The sequence below is a fragment of the Phaethon lepturus genome, unplaced genomic scaffold (genome assembly GCF_000687285.1).
Source record: "Phaethon lepturus isolate BGI_N335 unplaced genomic scaffold, ASM68728v1 scaffold9762, whole genome shotgun sequence".
NCBI classification, from domain to species: Eukaryota; Metazoa; Chordata; class Aves; order Phaethontiformes; family Phaethontidae; genus Phaethon; species Phaethon lepturus.
In genome coordinates, this window is record NW_010522656.1 from 37546 (window position 1) to 60197 (window position 22652).

Sequence of the window (22652 nt, forward strand, 5' to 3'; positions counted from 1 at the left end):
GTGGAAACAGGCGCAGATGACCCAAGAGGAGTATAGAGTTGGTGTCCAATATAGCAGGGGTAGGGTTAGAAAAGCCAAGGCTGACCTGCAGTTGAATCTGGCAAGTGATGAGAAAGGCAGCAAAAAAGAACTCTGCCGGTACATAGATAGCAAAAGTAAGACAAGGGAAAATGTGTGCCTGCTTCTGAATGGAGCAGGGGAACTGCTGGCACAGGACACAGAAAAGGCTGAGGTATTCAATGCCACCTTCAGCTCAGCCTTTACTGGTAAGACTGGCCTTCAGAAATTCAAGGACCCGGAGATCAGGGGGAAGGTCTGGATCAATGAAGACTGATCCTCAGTGGAGAACAAGGTTAGGGCACTAACCTTAGAGCACTTAAACAAATTGGACATAATGGGGCCTGACAAGTAGCACCCACAAGTGCTGATGTCATTATGAGGTGCACTGCCAACTGGCAACTAGGAGAGGTTCCTGAAGACTGGAAGAAAGCAAATGTCACCCCTACCTTCAAAAAGGGTAAGAAGAAGGATCCAGGAAACTACAGGTCAGTCAGCCTCACCTTGATCCCTGGAAAGGTGGTGGAGCAACTAATCCTGGAAACCATTCCAAACACATGGGCAAGAAGATGACTGGGAGTAATCAACATGGATTTACAAAGGGGAAACCATGCTTAACCAACCTGATATCCTTGATAGGACAACCAACTTGATAGGATATGGGTAGAGCAATGTTTACCTCTACTTTACAGCCTTTGAGACTGTCTCCTACAACATCCTTAACTATAAACTGACAAAGCGCACAGTGAGGAGGACTGAAAACCAGATTAGTGGCTGGGCCCAGAGGATTGTGATCAGTGGCACAAAGTACAGTTGGAGGCAAGTCACTAGTGTTATACCTCAGGGATTGATACTTGGACAAATACTGTTTAATGTCTTTATTAATGGCCTGGGTGATGGGACAGAGTTGACCCTCAGCAAGTTTACATATAATACAAAACTGGGAGAAGTAGCTGATACACCAACTGGTTGTGACATTCAGAGGGACCTTGGCAGGCTGAAGAACTGGCCTGAGGGGAATCTCATGAAGTTCAACAAAAGGAAATGAAAAATCCTGCAGCTGGGGAGGAATAACCCCATGCACCAGTACATGCTGGGGGCTGACTGACTGGAAAGCAGCTCTGGAAGAAAGGACTTGGGGGTCCTGGTGGACACCAAGTTAAACATGAGAAATGCACCTGCACAGCAAAGGCGGCCAACAGCCTCCTGAGCTGCATTAGGCAGAGTGCAGTTACCAGCAGTTTGAGGTAGGTGATCCTTTCCTTCTGCTCAGCACTGGTGAGGCCACATCCGGAGTGCTGTGTCCAGTTCTGAGCTCCCCAGTACAAGAAAGATACAGACTGACTGAAATGAGTCCAGCCACAAAAATGATTATGGGACTGGAGCGTCTTTCATATAAGGAGAGACTGAGAGAGCTAGGACTGTTCAGCTTGAAGAAGAGGCTCAGGGTGAGTCTCATCAATGTGTATAAGCAGAAGGAGCTCTTCACACTCTATCCATTTCTTGATGGCAAGGATGGATCAAACCAGAAAAGATGGGAAGAGCTGTCTAGGTATGTTTACTAGCTATGTTTAGGTAGGATAAAAAGACTACTATTTAATGAAAACAACTTTTCTTTAGTTACAAACTGTCTCTGAAGAACAGCCACGAGCGGCTTGAAAGCTTATTGGTAAGAATCAGGTACTGAGACAACAAAGGGATACTTGTGGTTGGTGTCTATTACAGGCCACCCGATCAAGGGGATTCTATTGATGAAGCCTTCTTACTCCAGCTACAGGAGGCATCACGCTCACAGGCTCTTGTCCTGCTGGGGGACTTCAACCACCCTAACATCTGCTGGAAAAGTAGTTGCAGGGAATCCAGGAGACTCCTGGAGTGCATGGAGGATAACATCCTGTGCCAAGTAATAGACAGCCCTACCAGAGGGGATGCTGTACTGGACCTGATGCTCACCAACATATGTGAGAGAATTGGTGATATCAAGACTGGAGGCAGCCTGGGCTGCAGTGATCATATGTTGGTGCAGTTTGCAGTCCTGAGGGATATGGGGATGGTGAAAAGTAAAGTCAGGATCCTGATTTTTAGGAAAGCAAGCTTCCAGCTCTTCAGTGACTTAGTCAATAAGACCCCCTATTTTTTCCTGGAAATTTCCCCCTGGAAAACTGCCCTCAGGGACAAGGGAGCAGAACAGAGCTGGCAGATCTTGAAGGATGCTTTCTATACAGAACAAGAGCTCTCAATCCCCAGGTGTAAGAAATCAGGAAAGGAAGGCAAGAGACCAGCATGGGTGAGTCAAGACCTGCTGGTCAAAGTAAAAGGCAAGAAGGAAATGCACAGGCAGTGGAAACAGGGACAGGTATCCTGGGAAGAGTACAGGGACGCTGCCCAGTTGTGTAGGGATGAGGTCAGGAAGGCCAAGGCGTGGCTGCAGCTGAAGTCGGTAAGGGATCCAAAGAATAATAAGAAGGGCTTCTACAGGTATGTCAGCCAGAACCAAGTAATAGACAGCCCTACCAGAGGGGATGCTGTACTGGACCTGATGCTCACCAACATATGTGAGAGAATTGGTGATATCAAGACTGGAGGCAGCCTGGGCTGCAGTGATCATATGTTGGTGCAGTTTGCAGTCCTGAGGGATATGGGGATGGTGAAAAGTAAAGTCAGGATCCTGATTTTTAGGAAAGCAAGCTTCCAGCTCTTCAGTGACTTAGTCAATAAGACCCCCTATTTTTTCCTGGAAATTTCCCCCTGGAAAACTGCCCTCAGGGACAAGGGAGCAGAACAGAGCTGGCAGATCTTGAAGGATGCTTTCTATACAGAACAAGAGCTCTCAATCCCCAGGTGTAAGAAATCAGGAAAGGAAGGCAAGAGACCAGCATGGGTGAGTCAAGACCTGCTGGTCAAAGTAAAAGGCAAGAAGGAAATGCACAGGCAGTGGAAACAGGGACAGGTATCCTGGGAAGAGTACAGGGACGCTGCCCAGTTGTGTAGGGATGAGGTCAGGAAGGCCAAGGCGTGGCTGCAGCTGAAGTCGGTAAGGGATCCAAAGAATAATAAGAAGGGCTTCTACAGGTATGTCAGCCAGAAAACGAAGGCCAAAGAAAGTGTAATCCCCTTGATGAGAAAGACTGACAGACTAATAACAGTGGACAAGGAGAAGGCTGAAGTACTCAACAACTTCTTTGCTTCATTCTTCACTGGCACTGTCTCTTCCCACACCTCTCAAGGGGATGGACTGCAAGACGGGGGCTGGGGGAGCAAAGTCTCTGCCATGGTAAGAGAAGATCAGGTTCAAGACCACCTGAGGAACCTGAACATAGAAAAGTTTATGGGACCCGATGAGATGCATCCCAGAGTCCTGAGGGAACTGGTTGATGTAGTTGCCCAGCCCTTCTCCCTAATATTTGAAAAGTCCTGGCAGTCAGGTGAAGTCCCTGGTAACTGAAAAAAGAGAAACATTGCACCCATTTTAAGAAAAGGGTAGCAAGGGGGACTCTGGGAACTACTGACCTGTCAGCCTTCCCTCTGTGCCCAGCAAAATCATGGAGCAGATCCTCCTAGAAGCTCTGCTAAGGCCCATGGAGGACAGAGAGGTGATTCGAGACAGCCAGCATGGCTTCACCAAGGGCAAGTCCTGCCTGACCAACCTAGTGGCCTCCTAGGATGGAGTGACTACATCAGTGGACAAGGGAAGAGCTATGGATGTCATCTACCTGGACTTCTGTGAGGCCTTGGACACAGTCCTCCACAACATCCTTCTCTCTAAATCGGAGACATAAGGATTTGATGGGTGGACTGTTGGGTGGCTGAGGAATTAGTTAGATGGTCGCATCCATGGGGTAGTGGTCCAGGGACCAGTACTGTTTATGACATAGTGGGAAGGAGTGCACCCTCAGCAAGTTTGCAAATGACACTAAGCTAAGTGGTGTGGTTGACATGCCAGACAGATGGGATGCCATCCAGAGGGACCTGGACAAGCTCGAGGAATGGGCCTATGTGAATCTCATGAGATTGGAAAGAAAAAATAAAATTGATATAAAAAACACATTGCTGGATGTAGACTTGCTAATATTATGTTAGTGTCTTTAAGTTTGTAATTTGCCATGATGTGTGGCAAACACTGGAAACACTTATTTCTGTTCGAGAATTTCTTAAATACAGTAGCAGAACATGAAGCCATGAAACCATGTCTGTCTAAATAAAGTCAAGTTGCTATATTCTTCAGCTTCTCAGCATTTGAGTATACGGTGGCACAGCTTTTGGTGCCCGTTTCAAGATACATCATTTCCAATTCCTCTCCTTTCGGCCAATTTTCTTTCCATTTATGGAAATGAGAGACAACGTATTTCTCACCTTTGGTGAGAAGAGGTTCAAATCCAGTGTCAAGTTCACGTCTCGCACTTCTCTGAAACGTGCTTTTTTCAATTCATTTCCCAAATTTCCCAGGTTCCTCCCCTGCAGCTCCTACAGGGGAGTTACTAGTTGTACGGGGTGCGGGTGCCCAGGCACTGGCAGCGGGGGCTGCAGGGCGGCCTCTGTGAGGAGAGGCCGGGGCTGCCCTGGGCCGGACACAGCCGGTTCCAGCTGGCTCCAGCTGGGTCCATCTCAGGGCATTGCTGAGCCCCTCGGCCAAGATGGTGGCGCCTCAGGGAAAACATATCTAAGAAAGCTCAAAAATGATGCATGGCAGTGAGGAAAAAAAAGTGAGAGAAACAGCCCTGCAGACACCCAGTCCAGGGAAGGATGAGGGGCAGGAGGGACTCCAGGTGCTGGAGCAGATATCCCCCCTGCAGCCCATGGGGAAGACCATGGTGAAGCAGGTTGTGCCTCTGCAGCTCATGCAGTAGACCATGGTGGAGCAGATCTCCACACTACAGTTGGTGGAGAACCCCATGCTGGAGCAGGGGAAAAGTGTGAGGAGGAAGGAGTGGCAGAGATGAAGTGTCATGGAATGACCACAACCCCCATTCCCTGTCCCCCCTGTAGCAATTCGGGGGCTGAGGGGAGGCAAAGGAATTGGGGATGAAGGAGTGAAGTTGAGCCTGGGATGAAGGTGGGGGCTGGAGGGAAGGTGGTTTTAGTTTTATCTTTGTTTCTCACCAACCTACTCTATCTTAATTGCAATAAATTAATCTTCCCCAAGTTAAGGCTGTTTTGCCTGTGACAGTAATTGGTGAGTGATCTCCTTGTCTTTATCTCAACCCACGAGCTTTTTCATCATATTTTCTGTCCCAGTCCTGTTGAGGAGGGGGAGTGAGAGAGCGGCTGGGGGGGGGTCTGGCAGCCAGCCAAGGTCAACCCACCACACTTAATAACACACACAGGGCTTTGGCAAGCAATGCCGAGTAGTGCAGGTTTGCATAATGTATGTTCAATGTAGACTGCCAAGTAAATAATGTAGGAACATATCATGGCATGCATTATGCATTCCTATTTAATGTATTTAGAGCAAATCCACTTCACAATTTGAAATTACTTGAATTGTTTGTTAAGTCTTCCCTTTTGCTGCACTTCCTTCTTAAAATTGAGATTTATTTTATCAGGACAGCATAGAATCTTTAATATGCCTCCTTTTTTTTCTTTTTTAACAGAAGGTTAGGCAAAATTTGGGCAAAATGCACAGATCCAAAATGGCCTTCCTCTTTCCATTGACTGCATAGAGCCTCAGAGGTCTGAAAAATGTGGAGTAAGCTGTCTGGGCTGCCATCATGTTCTAGTTTTAGGTGACATGCTGGATGTCTAACTCTGCTTTGGCACCATGTCAGGCTTGTCTGAATGTGTCCATCAGTGAGATGAACTGAAAGTAAGGAACATGCTCCAAAAGGCTGAAAATGCTGCAGTCTGGTTCTTCGTATCTGCAGAAAGAAGGAGGCTTTTCACTCCTTCCCCAAAGCCAAGAGACACGAACAAGTATAAAGGGAGAAGTCATCTGAGAATCCTTTCTGTAGTCTGTGTATGTGTTTTCTTTTTTCTCTACTCTTCCTTTTTCATTGTGAAACAGAATAACTGCTCACAGAGAGAGCTACTGAGCTGAGCAGACTTCTGGTGTCTCAGTTGGCCCTTAAATCACTACCAGCACTTTGCCCTGGAAGAACTTTGTGAGGGCAAATGCAGAGATTTTGAAGCAAATGAGTTTTTCAGATTATTTTGGTCCCTGAAATGATTTGAACATGTATGAATAAGTGACTGTCTTGAACATCACAAAAAATCTTCAAAGGAAACTGGTTTGTCCAGGTTCAAATAAGAGGGTAAGGAGACACTGACACACTTAATATGCAGATACAGGAAGCAAAACCACTAATCTCACAAGATGTAGTTTGGAATAGGGGAGAAACATCTAGGGTCTCTGAAATGCTGACTAACTAGATAGTGGGGGTTTTTCCCCCATTTTTTTTTTCAGATGTTTTTTGATTGTTTATTATCATGAAAAGGTGACCCTCTAATTAGCTAAAGAGTTGTTGACGGTATCTTATGCTAAATGAAATAATGCATTATGGCTGTTACCGTAAGTGTGCATGATTTTATTGACTTACATACATTTGTTGCAGATCTTTCTTACAAAACTGTTCTCCTCTTCATAATTTTGAAACATAAATTGCAGCCTGCCACAAAGTGTAAACACATTGTGCAGATATGCTCATGCAGCCAACTTGTTTTGCTTCCACAAATTCTTTTTGTATTGTAAATTGTAATACATTTTTTTGTTTTAAGTGAGCAACATGACTGATAAAGGTTATAGACCCCTATTTCTGCTTTCATTGATAGTCACATTTCTACTGAATTTCTTTCGGTTTACACAGGTGATTCTGGATAGACTTAGATTTAATGAAAAATTCTGCCTTTATCAGACAAGAAGGCATCATGTTAGCCCTCTACATCAGAGCTGTACTTGCAGGGCACACTGAAGTAAGGAGCAATAAAATATATTTTAACCACTAGAGAGCATAGATAAATCAGTCTAACTATACACAGGCAGTTGATCTTTGGAAAGCGCTACTGCCAGTTTTATAAAATTGCTTTTCAGAGGAGAACCACAGAGTGTTTTCACCGAACATAAATGAAACACCTTGGCATCCTCTGAAGCAGACTTGGATTGGGAGAGCTGGCAGCCTCTCACAAGAAGCAGTTTTGTTGAACTGCCTTTGAAGAGTTTGAACTGGCAGTGCTGTATTCTGGCTGCAGGGTAACTTGGCTGAGAACATTAGGATTTCCCCTGACATTAAGCCATTTAAAGAAAAAATAATTTCCTTCCCTCCCACCCCCATTCACAAGGAGAAACTATTTTTACTGCCAGACTTGCTGAGTGTTAGTCCCTCATGAAAGGAGCAGCAGAATTAACACCATTTAAGGTTTCAGTAATTAAAGAGCAGAAGACACAAATTAAAAGTATATTAAGTAACTCATATTTAATGGTCTATTAGATTTTATTTTATGATCAGAACGTGCAAAATTATGCAGGAAATCAGAGATAATTGAAAACTAACAAGATATGAGAAAAGTCTCAAGAACGTGGGCTGGAGCACTGGTTTTGGTAGATGGAGTGATAGGAGTATATGAGTCTCAGTCACATGAAACTGTGGACTGTGGCTCCCAGAATCCAACAGCTTGGACAGCAGTCTTTCGCAAAACTGCATTAAAAAATCGCTGATTAAAAAAAACGGTTTGCAAACTCTTAACATTTTTGCCTCTTCCTTCGTCCTCCATCTTGACTATAGATTTCCCAAAAAAGGTGTACAGCAATGGCACTGATGCCATGCCATGCCAAACAGAGTGGCCAAACATTAGTTCAGTATCGCCAAGTTATGCTTTTATTTATATATCACAGAAAATTATTTTCCTTTTATTTGCAACATGTAATCCTCTCAGTTTTTTCTGATGAGGCTACCACTGCCTTGCTGATGGGTCTGCATTTTGTGTCTTTGCAGTTTGCATTTATCTTTGCTCAAAACCATCTGGTTGGGTGTGGGACAAACTATTACATTTAACAAGGTTGCTTTGAATTGGATTGGTTATTTCTGGAGCTTGAAACCACTTCCAACTCTATCTCACTTGAAAAATCATAAGTGCACCTTTTCATGTATCACCTGAGCTTTTAATTCCACTTTTGAATATAATTGCTTTGAAATTATCATTATTTGGCAAGTCCATTTAAGATTTGTCTTGCAGGTGATTATAAATTGAATGTTTAATAATTTGTGCAAGCATTATTCTAAGTATCAGCTTTACTCTGTAATTCTCTAGGCTGTTCTTCACAATGTTTGCCCCTTTCAGCTTGTCTTGCAAGTTCTGTAAAATGATTAAACCTATGTATGAAACTTATAAAATTATAAGTTGCAGCTAGACTTCTGGATGCCTAAGACGTATTGCCAAGAGTCCTGAGGCTACAGTGGAGAAAAAGAGATAACTAGTCAAAGATAAAGAACACAACATTTACTAAGAAAACAAAGGAAATAATACCCCATTTCTGCATGATTTTCCTGTCTTGTAAACACTGTCAGTACTCCCCCGCTCTTTCCTAAGACAATCTCATTAACATCTTTTTCCTGTTCTGAAGGAAAAATGGCCTGTTGTACCAAATGCTTTCTCTCCTTGGCTTCAAGAACTTGAATTTTGTCTCAGTAGGAATACTTTAATCTTCCATGCACATGTGCACCCTCTCACATACCGAAATACATTTTCCTTTGCAACCGAAGTTTGATATTAAAAAAGCAACTGTGACAAACGATAAAAGCCCGTTTTAAGTCCTGGGGAATATCGAAATGCTGGTGCTCCCTCTTGTGGTTAAACTAGAAGACGACAAACAGTTAAACTAGCGCTGAGCGTGTGGATATGTTGGCTGCTGCAGCAGGAGCTCAGCTGGAGATTATTACCATTTAAAAGGAGAAGCTAGTCTTACTTTGAGAAATCTTCATTTTCACCTGCTTAGATGATCAGAAAGTGCCAAACCCCTGTGTTGTCTGGTGACAGAGAAGCCATCCTCTCCTGTGCTGCTCGCAGAAGCTGGCTGGCAGAACGAGGTGCAAAAAAGGGTATGCTGTATTGGTCTTCATTTTCTCCTCTGTCTGACACACAGCCATCTACCTGAAAGCATTACACATCCACTTGCAAGGATTAAATGTGAATCAAGGAAACTTCATAAACATTTAGTACATTGTTTTTCTGGATGAATTTCTGGCTAGTTTGATTAGTAATCTGTTGCTGGAAATGCTTGTGACTCATCAAGAATCTGTTTCTCAAAGAAAGTATTAATTTGTATATACCTAGAAAATAAAATAAGATTCACTTAACCACATTTTTTTGTGAACAAATGTATTTTCAAACAGTCTATCTCTGCCATCTCATTCTAGCTTTATTTTAGAGCTATTGGACTTCAGCTGTCCATTTGCTCATGAGGGTTTGAGAGGATTTCAATGTAAGGGAAGGTGGCGAATTTGTGATCTGATGGCTAGAGCCAAAAGCCACCAGACTAATCACTAACTAAAACATGCACTACATAAAAGCAGTTTTAAATGGCTAGGTGGACTATAGCTACACTGATGCCTTACAGGTCTGAGAGACTGTGTTGTAATTTAGTGAATACGTGACACATACCCCATTTACAGGGAATCCTGGATATGTATGTATCAAAAACTTGCAGTGCTTGCTAAACTTACTAAAACAAGCATGAAACAGTTAAACATAAAAGAAAGACCAATTTTCAGACTCCTGGTTCTGGTTCCCAGCTAGAGCTGAGTCTAAGCCCAAGAGGTTTTGTACTGAGAGAGATGTTTTCTTCCCTGTTACTCTATGCACAGCAGTAAGAACTAGTGAAGCAGACTACAGACACACTGCAAGACGAATGCTCATCTTTTCAGCGTATTTCACAACAACCTATGACTCAAAGTGGAGCAGAGAGTCTCAGAATTCCTGAGACTTCTTTCTGGCCCAGTGGCAGCATTTAAAGATTATGGCATAGCTAATCACTGAGACTTGGCATATCTAGTTCGAAGTGCACCACAGGACTATGCATTCAGTTTGCTTCAGTCATTTAATGTAAAATCATTTAAGTAGAAAGGCTGAGATCAGAAAGAACCATTTCTATAGTGGGAAAAAAACCCCAAAAAACATGAGTGACTTCACCTATTGAGCATGTGAACTTTGAGGACGGTATCCCACCACTTTCGATATGATGCTTACATCATTACCTAGGCCTGTGTAAATGTAAAGGTTTGTAATGCTCTGGTTTTCCAAACTGTAAGTAACCGTAAGTAGATATGCTACAGAATTGCACCAAGCAAAATCAAACTGCCATAAAGTTCATGTGTGGCACTAATTGCCATTTAACTGCACGGTTATTACAAGAGCTTTTAATTAACCCAGTCATCATACTGTGGCATACAAATTGTGCATAATAACAGCATGCTGGGTATAATGACAATAGGTTTGTCTGAACTGTGAAAATCAGAAGGTTTATTATTTTCTGAAGTTTCTTTTTATGCCCTTAAATATTTTGCAGTATTTAAGAGCATTTAAGCAAAATAAATTAAAAAAAAAAAAAAAACAAGCGAAAAACTCCTAGTAAGTTGCTGAGGCTTGTCTGTTTTAAAATTTTATAGCAGTCTTTAATTCTTCCTGAAATTCAGTGAGATGTGTAACTCTCCTGAATAATATTTTTGGTGATTTTTCAGTCTCACTTTTCTCAGGGTATTTTCAGTCCTCTTTGAGAATCATTTTATATGCTCTTTTAGAATTTTGTGTTTGAAGCCAAGAAGAATGCTCAGTTTGTGAAAACATTCAGTGGGAATACCCTTTCAGTGAAACTGGAAGATAGTAAGAATACATTCTGATCAGATACTGCTGCAAAATGGTCACTCATCAGATCGTAAGTGTAGTGAGAGCAACTTCTCTCAAAGTTATGGTTCCAGTCTGTGTCTCTCAAGAGTGGTGGTAATAGCACTGAATGAATTTTTACTTGGAAGGTTAATTTTTCAGCCCAAACACTAAAAATTAAGAAACGATGTAGCTAATGGATATAATTGTAGTCCTTCAGAAAACACAGGAAATACAACTAAGTGTCATTACACTTACACCGTGTACTCATTCCTGGAGATCTAAAGAATACATAAAAAAATAAAAGCAGACGTTATTATGGAACACGTATTTATCTATTTTTAGACTATCATCAGCCCTGTACTGGGAAATGAGATATTGACATTTTGGTTTTACATTATTCGGCTCACAGACAGAACAGGCACCTGAAGGCAAGATAAGAGTATATGACCTTTTCATGTGCACAAGTTTACTGAAGAAACTGGGTGACAGTGAAGACTGGGCCAGTGAGGGAGGCAAATGTACATTTGGCATGCATATACGGTTAGTGGTTTAAACATGACATAAAGGTGACAGCCACTGGTGAGCTGTTGAAAAAAGGCAGATTGGGTTCAGCTGGGCGAGTGATAGAAGTGTGACGTACCAAGCAAAAAAAGAAGAACCAACACTACACAAACCCTGTCAGTCAGTCATTGGTCACAGGGGTTTAAATATCAGATATACAAGAAAGGTAACAGAGGTGATGACATCATAATTGCACATGCTGGAGTAGCTCATACGGCAGAAACTATCTGAAGAAGTAAGTAACTTTGCTAAAGATTGGTGAGCTAACTTTCAGCTGTGAGAGCTGTTGCTGTCATTAACAGAACTGAGTTCTCAGTAATTTGATTATTGTCATGCACTTCTTTGTGGGAATGGCAGAGCTGTACAAACACTTTTTATCATTTAACTGATGCTGGTTTTAGGATTTTCAAAAAATGGCTTTTGGGAAAAAAATCAGTTCTTAAAAAGACATTTCAGATAATGACTGGATTTTTATGGTATTTTTAAATATATAAAAAATTTACCCAAAATTAACTTTTTAAGGAAGATTTTATATTTGAAACTAAGGCTTATTTTTAATTGTATCAGTGAATGCAAATTTCCTGGTATTGCACAATGCATTTTTGAGACATTCACTCAAAGAGAATAAACAGAGAGAAAGGTCATTAGACAGCAACTGTATAATACATATAAACCAAATATCATACATATTCCAAACCACTATGACTGTAAAAAATATTGATTTTGTTTTTTCATTTTAGTCAGAGTAAAATATAATGAGATTTTACTGTAAATTCAAGAAGTACAGGTAACTGTGGATTCTCCTAACTTTCTAGTGCAGCTGAATACGTATATTTTGTTCAGTTTACTATAACTGGAGCTTATTTATTTTTTTCTTTCTTTTTTTTCCCTGACCCAAAAGACCGGTACTTATCTGCTTAGAGTCTGTGTTAGCCAGTGAATTTTCTCCACGATGCTTCTCCTCCCTTCACAGGCTCCCAGCCTGCAATCAGTCTCTGAGAGTGCCTGGACAGCTAAGGTGCCTCTTTCAGATATGCAAAGCATCTAAGACCTACAACCACCTACACACCGAACCCATTCTTGTTGTGAGACAAAGCCTCCTTCACAAACATCTGGATCTGACTCTCGCTGTGTGTTAAATCCTTATTTTTATTCTTGATAAGACAAAGAGTTGTTGAAGAGTGTATGGCAAGCTGGAACTAATGCAACACAATCCATCAGTTGCTTTGTCAGAAAAGTTGATCATAAGCATAATGCTCACATCAGTGATCATAAGAGAATATAAACAACGTGAGACAAGTGAAAGGACAAAAGTATTTTTCATCTCTGTTAGATCCGCCTTATGTCTACATAGATTGGCTGATGGGATACACTGCTGCAGAGGCTGGCGAAATGCAGCACTGAAGGAGCAGACTCGCACAAGGGTGGATGAAGCCTAGAAGGAGTGTAGAGACTTAGAGGGAGGAAAATGGGAGCCAAACTCCCAGTCAAGCTGATGGAGGGCATGAGATAATGTGCTCTGAAGAATAGCTGATGGAGGAAATGGTGGAAAAAATCTGAGGGAGGTTTGAAACTGAATTTGAGGACACAAAGAAAGGTAGTAAGATGTAGTAAGTGTCTCCAAGGAGACACTGCCTCTGCTAAGAAATGGTGAGGTGAATACTTCAAGTGACATTTAAAGTGTATCCCACTAAGTCCCTTAAAAGACATTAGCCATGTGCCATAAGGGACACTTCTCTTGCAGGTAAATTCATGCACCTCATTTGAAAGGAATTCAAACTATTAACTTGGATGCCTAAATTGAGGCATGTGAATTGCAGCCAAAAAGGACTATTCACTTTCAACTTTACCCACACTTTCAATTCATAAGGTGAACAGTTACTCATATGTAGTAATAATGCTGATTCTTTCTTCTTTTGACTGGTATAAGCAAGTACATTCAATGATTCTTTCATTGTCACCACTTATACCATGCATAACAACAAAGAAAATAATCAAAATTAGATATGCTAATTTAATTTTAAATTTTAAATCTATTTCTTAACTGACAGTACTGCAGTTCTTAGTTGGAAAGGTGCACTTGCACTTTTCTCCTTAATATGTGTGATAGTAACTTGAAAAATGAGATTCATTTGCTTTCTCTGTTCTTACATTTGGGAATATAAAATGCAACAGGGAACAATATTCCTTGTTGTATAACATATGCACCCTTTCCTCTTTCTCATGGTAACATTTTGAATATTTCTGCTTCAAAAATTAGATCCCTGTCTTAGAGCCAACAGCAAGCTCCTCTCTCCCTTTTTCTTTTAAAAAAGTTGGCTACCTATTGAAACCAAGTTTTCATAAATCACATACAGTATTTTCAGTAGTGCAGGAGTGCTAGCTTACACAAAATATCTGCTGTTCTGTCTGCTTAATATCTTGTCTGATGTCATCCCCAGTATCTCTTACTTAATAGGGCCACAGTATGGCCCTAATTATTTTTATTCAGTGAGGAGGAAGAATAATGAGCTATGAACACAAATTGACATCTTCTATTTTACAAAATGCTCAGTATCACATTTTACAAAGAAGAAAATGGGAGTTCACCTGAATTTGTATCTACTGACATCTAGATCAGAAAGCCAGACATATAAAATCCCTTGATTTTTTAAACATCTACAGTCCAAATCATTAAACTTACATCTTGGATCATGAAATTTACATTTTGCAAAGTTGTAATGCAAATTTCCACCATGGTAACTGTTCACTGTATGCTCTGGGTAACTGCGCTGAACATGCCATAATAATTCATCAACCCTGAAAGAAATCACAAAGTACATTAAAAATATTACAGAAAAAATGGAATTATGCCTCTGCTCACAACACATCATCTTCTCTGAGGTTAGTGTTACTGTCTGCATAACAATACACTTTCCTCACAAGAAGAAAGCAAGCCACAATCAATAAAATACATGTAGTAACTTGCTTATACACCCGGTATTCCTTCAAAAGGAGTGATTTTGTTTAGGTTTTTTTCTACTATAAAATGACTAATTATGTGTTTACTGCATTCATTATGGATATAGTGTTGAGAAGTATGATTATTAATGATATTTTTCTCAGCTTAAAGTCCACAGACTTTCTTTCTTATTAAAATGGACTTAAACTGAATTGAGAGTTACATAATAATATTTGTTTACATGTGTTCTTTCCTTCTTGTGGCTTTTTTTCCTTTTAGGTGAAAAAGGTATGTGGTCCTCCTGTAAGGAAGCCTACACAGTCTCAAGGTTGCTCCTTTGATCAGAACAAAGACAATCAAAGGTTAAAGAAGTTCTCAAGAGACAGTGAAGAAACCCTCGCCAATAGAAGAAAGTAAGACATTAGTTTTACAGCCAGAAAGAAAGAATAAAGTAAGCTGTTAATTTTACAACAGCATAGATTATATTCAATGCAATGGCATGCATTACTAGAGAATAAATAAAGACTGCAAAGAATGAAGCATTTCATCAACACAATCTGTTACATTTTGGAAAGAGTAATTTCATGACTAGGTTTTGTTTTCTGAAATAATGACCAGAGTCATTTGGTGTGGTTTAAAGTATTTAAAAGATTGGATAACATTGGTAGAATATGAACATTAACTCTATCTCTATATGTAAATTTCCAAATTATATTTAACTTGCACATCAGCAGACATTATTAAATTTGTTAAAAAATGATTGTGACTTTTATCGGAAGACTATTTGTACAAATTGATCAGACAGAAAAAAATGAATGACTGTTCTTACACACCTTTCTACTCTAAAAAATGAGACAGCTAAGGATTTGGGACTATATCTTGAAACCCTTGTTGAAGCAAGTCCAGCAGATTTTTTTTCTCTGGCTCTTTTGCCAGTATGTAGTGAATCGAGGTGACTGCAAAGACTTGAACATTTCATTTACACCTGGCTCAACATTACAGGGTAAAGTTTGCCTAACTGTATATGAGCTAGGTATTCAAGCTACCGTTATAGTCTGTGGAGAGGAGGACTCAATTCAGCTGCCCACACAACTACAAGCATCCAGAGCCACTTGAGGATACCCTCAGGTATCCCAGCTGATCTGCTGCTGCCAAGAAGGATGCAGGTATCCCACAGTTTATATCCTATATTCCAACCTTCTGCAGATATCCTGGATAAGCTGAGGGCATCCCAAAGGCCAATCTATCTTTAGAAAAATTAATGAAGTCTAATGACTGTAAGGAGTAATAGCACTGTGAGGAGTAAGGATGGTATTACAGTTGAGACTAAAGGCTCTATTATGCAAATAAAGTACAACATTAAAATCAGAAATGTCATTTCTATCACAGTGCTTGCTAAAATACAGAGAGGTTTTCATGTCTTCTTTTTGCTTTCATTTCACTTTGCAGTGCAGAAGGAAACTGAAGTGAGAGAATTGCAGGGAATAATTGCTCACTCCTGATGTCTGGAGAAGAAAAAGTGCCTCTGAGCTTCAAAGGCAGACCATTCTTGTTAGTGCAAGGTCCTTCATGCTCCAAATAGAAAAAACCCAAACACACACAGGACTTAGAGAACATTGTGGGAATGGAAAATGATGCAAAACAGAAGTTTGCTCCAGCCAGCACAGAAGTTCATCAGGCACTACCCATTATACAGGCATATTTTCTCTGTGTTATGTAGCTAAGCAAGTTCTTGATATTTTCTTATTGCTATCAGTCTGAAAATATGAAACTGTATTCTAAAATCACACTTAGTTCAGGACTGTTCCATGTTTCAAAGTAAGTGAAAGTCTGGATTGACCTCAGAGAGATTGCCCAAAAGACCATTAAGGGGAATGAGAGGCAGTGGGCAGCACAAAGCAATGCTGTCTTCCCATGACTTCTGCCTGCCTGAGGTGCTGGAAACACTTTATGGCATGCAACAGGCACCAAAAAGGGGGAGAGGGGAGAAAGTTTGAGATCCAGTGACACAGGTTTCAGTTTAACAACTTCATAGTTGTCATCTTCATTTGCTGCCTCCTGGATCACCTCCTTCCTTATTAGTCACAATGGCTTTATATTTCACTTTATATTCCCATGGCAACCGTAACAATTCCTCACATGGAAGAGCGGCTTCAGCAAATGCTTGCAGCCTGCTTTTAAGGAAGCGCCGTTCTGAGTCTAACTCCACTTTATTTACCTCCCATGTACTTCTGGCAGCAAGTTTCTTTCAGCAACTTTCACAGGCTTTAGGAGAAAAGGATAGATTTCTCCCAAACTGTGTAGACTTGATCAATGACAATTGTCCGAGGGAAAAGAAATGAACAAAAAGATTCCATTAAATGTGTGACTCCTAAGAGTTCGCCGATTTCCTAATATTTTCCAAATGTATCTCCAGATGACAGTTTACAATTTAAAGTACATGATGGACTGCCTCTGCCTGAACTTTTCCTAAATTATTTTCACTATCAGACCTAAGCTGGTATTTTCTATGTATTGTGTGGTACAAGAAGGAAAGGAAAAAAATATCAGAGGAATTTAAAATAATTCTAAGCAGAACCGTCTATAGTAACATACAAACTTCAATGTATATAAAGCGTTTTCCTCCAGAACTTAACACTGCAGACAGCTTTTAGTATGGAGAATAAAACTATAAGAAAAATTAACATTTCCAAACAAACAGATAAGAAGTATCTGCAGCTTCCACTGACTATAATTGCACATTTGTGCTCAGCTGCCTATAATTAACATGCTATCTGGTCTAGAATATGATGATGTGAAAATTGACATTCATACCGTCTGCCCTTCTAACTACTTTGGTCAGACGTCAACAGAGGCAGGAATCAGTTATTACTTCTGTATTAACTTTAGCTTTGCCTCAGGATGTATTTACTAATAAACTGAATGGTCTTTCTGTTAGAATGCAATTTGTCACAAGATATTGCGACAGCTATATTTATTTCATTTTCTGTGTTATACAAGGATTGATTGTGCAGAAGAAGAAATTCCAACTATGCACTATGAGATGATTCTCGAAACACTGGTTTTCATCCAGAATATAAACCCAAAGTACAGACAAAATCAATCCCACTCAATGTGAAATGGAGGAAAATTGCAAACATACTGTGCAGGCTGGATGCAGATTTGGGGATGGAGAAATACAAGATATGACTATTCATGTCTGGGAAAGTGTGGATGAATCATATTTACATATTTAAAATATATTGTGCATAGGCAATTATATGACGCATAATCAAAATTGACTCTACCTGAAGTTTTTGGAACTTCAGTTCTAGACATGTTAGGGCACTCATATCACATTTAATAGGCATAGTAAATCTAAATCACTGTGCTTTGTGTAAAATATTTGCCCTACAATTACAAGAAAGAACATGTGGCTTTATAAATGATGGACTGTATATAATCACTCAGTTTTTGTCTATTTTAATCAGGAGTAAACAATACGTAACAATTTAATTCCTTATGCCATTTTAGGCCTATGTTGACTAAATATAGGAAAATGTGTAGAATATTTCTGGCATTTTTTCACAAGTCCAGATACCATACAAGAAGTTAACATAAAGTGAAGCTGGTTGGCTTACAGAGCAATAAGTACAGTGTTTGCCGGTGCCTTTCTTTGTGCCTGTGGGTCATAGATAACTCAGTATAATGTGATGTTCTAAACCAGAATGAATAAATATTTTAATTTTTCATAGCAGGAATAGGTCTCCCAGGAAGAGATTTTCAATACATAAGAAAACAATTTATAAATGTAAATATGACAATCCAGTTAAAAACATACTAACTAAAAAGTCATTCATTTGTTTTAAGTACAAAAACGCATCATTAGCTCTGGGCATCTTGACAATTATTTAAAATAGCAATACATATTTTATAAACTACCAGCACAGCACATGATAAAACTGATGTAATTTTTCAGACAGTTATTTAAATATCCACTAAATATTTAACACCTACATCTTAAACCCATCTTACCTAAATCTTGAGTTGCTCCATAACTCTAACAAATACTCTTTGTAGTATTTGTAGCGCTGTGTAGGGGACTAGTTGATAGCACTTTTGAAAAACAGATGACTTAATTCATATATACCCATTTTATTATTTAGTATGCTTTTTTTTTTTTTTTACATTTTTTGGTGTATTTGTACAAGTGTAACGTTGCAAACTGTATCACAACTATGCAAAAAAATTTCAGGTTGGAGAATAATAATTCCTGTTCCAGAGCATGAGTATTTTTTTTCACTTTGACCAATGAGAGTATCAGCTTTGTAAACTACTGAAGTGTATCGGAGAGGATCAAAATTATCTAACAGGAAGCTGACAAATTGGTTTAAAAAATCATTGGAACCAACTGAGAGTAATAAAATAAGCACATTCTTTATCTTCTTGTAGAAATGCACAACAGCAGTACGGCTTAATGTTATTGATTGACACTGTCAATTATTTCCCTTGTTCCCCTGTGCAGAGAATTTATCAGCCACCTCCGGCTCTACAGAGCCTTTTACGGCGGCCTGGCTGATCATCTGTGCGGGAATGAGTTGGCAGCTGCCGATGGACTCCCGTGTTGGAACGGAGAAGATGTTGTAAGAAGGTACCTTTCTGAGTCACTTTTGTCTTGTCTTTTATATTTCCTGTTTCTCTAAAGTTGCTTCCAACACGAGTGAAGTACATTGTTTCCCCGGGTATGTGTCAAGGTTAGTTCAAAAAACAAATCAATGTGGGTTTCCTTCTCTCAGGCTTCACCTGCAAACAGTAAAAAAAATTTCCCTGCATTGCTATTTTGAGGAAAAGAAGAATTCTACTGTTCTTCAGACATTTTTCCTTCAAATTTATGACACCTAAACATATACCGGAACAGAAGCTGGATTGGCATTTACAAAATACTTTTGGGGAAAGAGAATATGGATTTTTCTTTGAGCTTGTTCTTTATAAAATGGTCCTTTTAATACAGAGTGTGTGATAACAGACTCAAGCTATTTGCTTAAAACTTTCTCTGGTTCTGAAGAATGAAGTAATCTCTTAATATATATGGTTCCTCAGGAGAGAGCTGAAAGTTAAAGCACAAGGATAAAACATTTTAAAGGTGAAACACATGTATTGTTTTATGTATGCAGCAGCTTGGGAGGCATCATTCAGGAGCGATGGCAAAGAAGAGATAATAAAAAACTGCTAGGCTCCTGGATGTGTATCTCTGGAATCAATATATTTCACAGCTTACAAAACGCTAGCATTTTGGATGTCAGAAGGATTTTCAGAGAGCTGATCTCTATGTTTTTGCTTTATTGCTCTCATCAACAAAACAAGTATTTCTCTGAGCATGAAGTTTTTGTAATGACAGAGACCAAAATATTGAAAGGTTCATTACATTTTTTTTTAATAAAGGTCATGCTGTTAATACAGCATTTATTAGTAGGTAGTATCAAAGGTCATATCAAAGAAGGTGGCTAAAGGCTGTGAGGTGAATTGATGAAGTGGGAGATAGTTGGTACCAAGTAGAAGGAACAGCGGCAGCCTGCACCTTCAGGTATCTCTAAAAAGGTTAGGTAAGAGCTGTAATTAATTGATTAACAATACCTAAGGGAACTTAATGAATACCCTTTCAGCAAACAGCTACAGGCCTACTTTTCTTTTATCTTCTTGTGTAGTCCAATGCTTTGGCAGCACCAAGGCCCAATGAGTGGTTGACTCCCTTGATCGGCTCATTGGGAAAGGTTTGTCCTAAGTTTTCAATAGGTCCTTTGTCCTAAGGTTTCAACAGTCTTCTCAAGATGACATGGTCCTTCTTTAGATATCTATATTTGAGATTTAATCTCACCTTTACATCTGGCTTTTGTTTTGCTGCCCTTCCCCAAATGAGTTGTATTACTCCTACCTAACATTTCAGTAACAATTTGAAGTAAGCCTCTTGTAATTACAGGTTTCCTAAGAACAAGGTTCTTGTATCATTACTTTTGGCTGCTTACAGTTTTACTATTAATAATATATACTTTCAAACCTATATTATTATATTACATGGTACTACTATATTTTAGTTTATATTTTGTCTGCAGAGTTGTTTCTCTCACATATTCTCACTCCTCTCTCTGGCTGTAATTGCTTATTTTTAATAATTCCCTTATTGTAATAAAGGAGAAAAAATTTGCTTTTTTTTCTCCCTTAAATACGTTACCCCAGAGGCACTGCCACCGTTGCTGATGGGCTCGGCCTTGGCCAGCAGCACGTTCATCTTGGACCCGGCTGGCACTGGTCCTATCAGACACAGGGGAAGCTTCTAGCAGCTTCTCACAGAGCCACAACTGCAGCCTCCCATTACCAAAACCTTGCCACGCAAACCAGTACACCTTTGTTCAATTTTATTTGTTTATATTTGGTTTTTTATAACTGAAGGGGGAAAAACATCTTCCCTGTTCTTTGACTGAGATTAAGGTTCTTTTACTATTATTATTATTACAGAACTGTTAGTCTAGGAAAAAATGGGCACTCTCTTCTTTTTGTGCTTAGGCACGTCTGCGTGCCTGCTATGAAAGTAAGGCACGTGTGACACGTGGGAAAGGAGGACACACATTGGGTGTGCAGTGCCTGGAGATTTCTCTTGATGATGGAAAGTCAAACTCAGCCTCAGAAACAAATCCAAACAAACAAATTCTGCAAATTCAGAAACAAGGATGTTGTGTTTGAGCAAGAAAGGTCCCTGAGCTGCCCCACAGATTGTGCTGGGAAATGACATTTGAAATGGATCGATGAATCAACTAGCGAAGAGATCTAATGGGAGGTGGGCAGCATCAGAAGTGATTGTGTTTAGGGATATCGTGAAGGGGAATGAAGATGTCAGACTTTGGGAATGTGGACTGGAGGCAGTGAGCCTAACCACTGTGCAGACAAACCAGATTAGGAGGGACTAGTAGCATGCAAAAACCAGGGTAAGCACTTCAAAATTTTCTTGATGAAACTCAGCCTGAGCCCAATTTTAGCATTTTCAGGAAAACTGTGGCATACTCATAGACTATCCCAGAAGTATTATGAGATCAAGCAAGAATCTAAAAAACTCCACTTACAAAAAAGGAGTCAAAGAATTAGATCTGTTTAACCTGGAAAAGAAGAACTGTTGGGAGAAAATGCAGAGCGCAAACAGGCGGTTGCTGGGGGGGAAGAGGTGTCAGTTATCTGCTTCCATAATGGCTAGGACACGTAACAAGTGTTTAAAATACATTATGATTGAATAGTAGGGAGAGTTTTCTGGTGGCAAGGACAATAAGGGACAAAAATAGGTAGTTTTGGGGACCAGTGTCTGCCTGAACGAGGATGTTTAAGAACAGGCAAGGCAAGGCATTGAGAAATGATGTAGCAAAAGCTGATTTTTCATAAGCAATATGGAGATAAATTGGATAACCTCTTAAAATCTCCTCCAGCCCTCTGATTCTGAATCTAGGATTATCTAAATCCTGTGTTGCTCAACTTCTGTTGCCATAATCCCAGGCTACTGGGACACTTTAGAATCAATAATGACCTGAACCGGCATCATCACTTTTCTCTGTAAATACTGAAGAACACCTGACCCTGTACACTCACGCTCTTTTCTTCTTTTTTTCTTCCCTCCCACCCCCACCCCGCCCCCTAATATAGTAATAAATAAAGATATTGGTGAATTCGTCTCTGCAGTGTTCCTAGAACAGATGGGGGAAAGTCTGTATTGTTCAACTTAGTTAAAGAGAAATAGATTTTATCTGTTTTGAGATTCTTCATCATTTCCACCTCTTTTTTGCCTTCTATTTGAAAATCATGTGCCATAGCTGGTGATCACTGCAATTTTGGGCCTGACGTGGGAAAGCAATGTCATAAGCTACATAATGCTGGTGTGAGTGTATCAGGACCTGAAGGTATTGCTAAAACTGTTTGCTGTATCTGTGTTTCAAGCTGCAAGTAGCAATAAGCCCTGGAGATAAAAGGTAGATATGTTTTAAAAAAAAAAAATCTTTGCAGTTCTTCTATCTACTTTTTAGTGCACTTTTCTAAAGGAAGTAGTTCAAGGTTTTAACAGCTATGATATCATATCTCAGATAAATCCTATAGCCCTTGCTACCTCTAATACCATCTAATGACATTATCAAGCCTGGGTGGGAAAAGGTCAGGAAAAGAAAAAGAGGGTATTATTGAAATGAAAGCTTACTTAACAGTTTACATTTCATATGCTTCAGCTTTTTCCTTTTTGGTTTAAGCCTGTTTTTTTTTCTTTAAATCGTAA

At 39.8% G+C, this 22652-nt stretch overlaps 1 protein-coding gene across 1 annotated transcript in view; it reads left to right on the plus strand.

Annotated features, from left to right (window-relative positions):
* The window catches only part of GPC5 (glypican 5), a gene marked incomplete at its 3' end in the record, with an annotated part of 34170 nt that extends 14049 nt beyond the window's left edge, over positions 1-20121 (plus strand). Inside the window, exons 3-5 of the mRNA XM_010281882.1 lie at positions 14651-14784; positions 18876-18993; positions 20056-20121. Of these exons, the coding sequence (XP_010280184.1) occupies positions 14651-14784; positions 18876-18993; positions 20056-20121 (318 nt within the window). The remainder of the gene's footprint in view (positions 1-14650; positions 14785-18875; positions 18994-20055) is intronic.
* Between the last annotated feature and the right edge of the window lie 2531 nt (positions 20122-22652).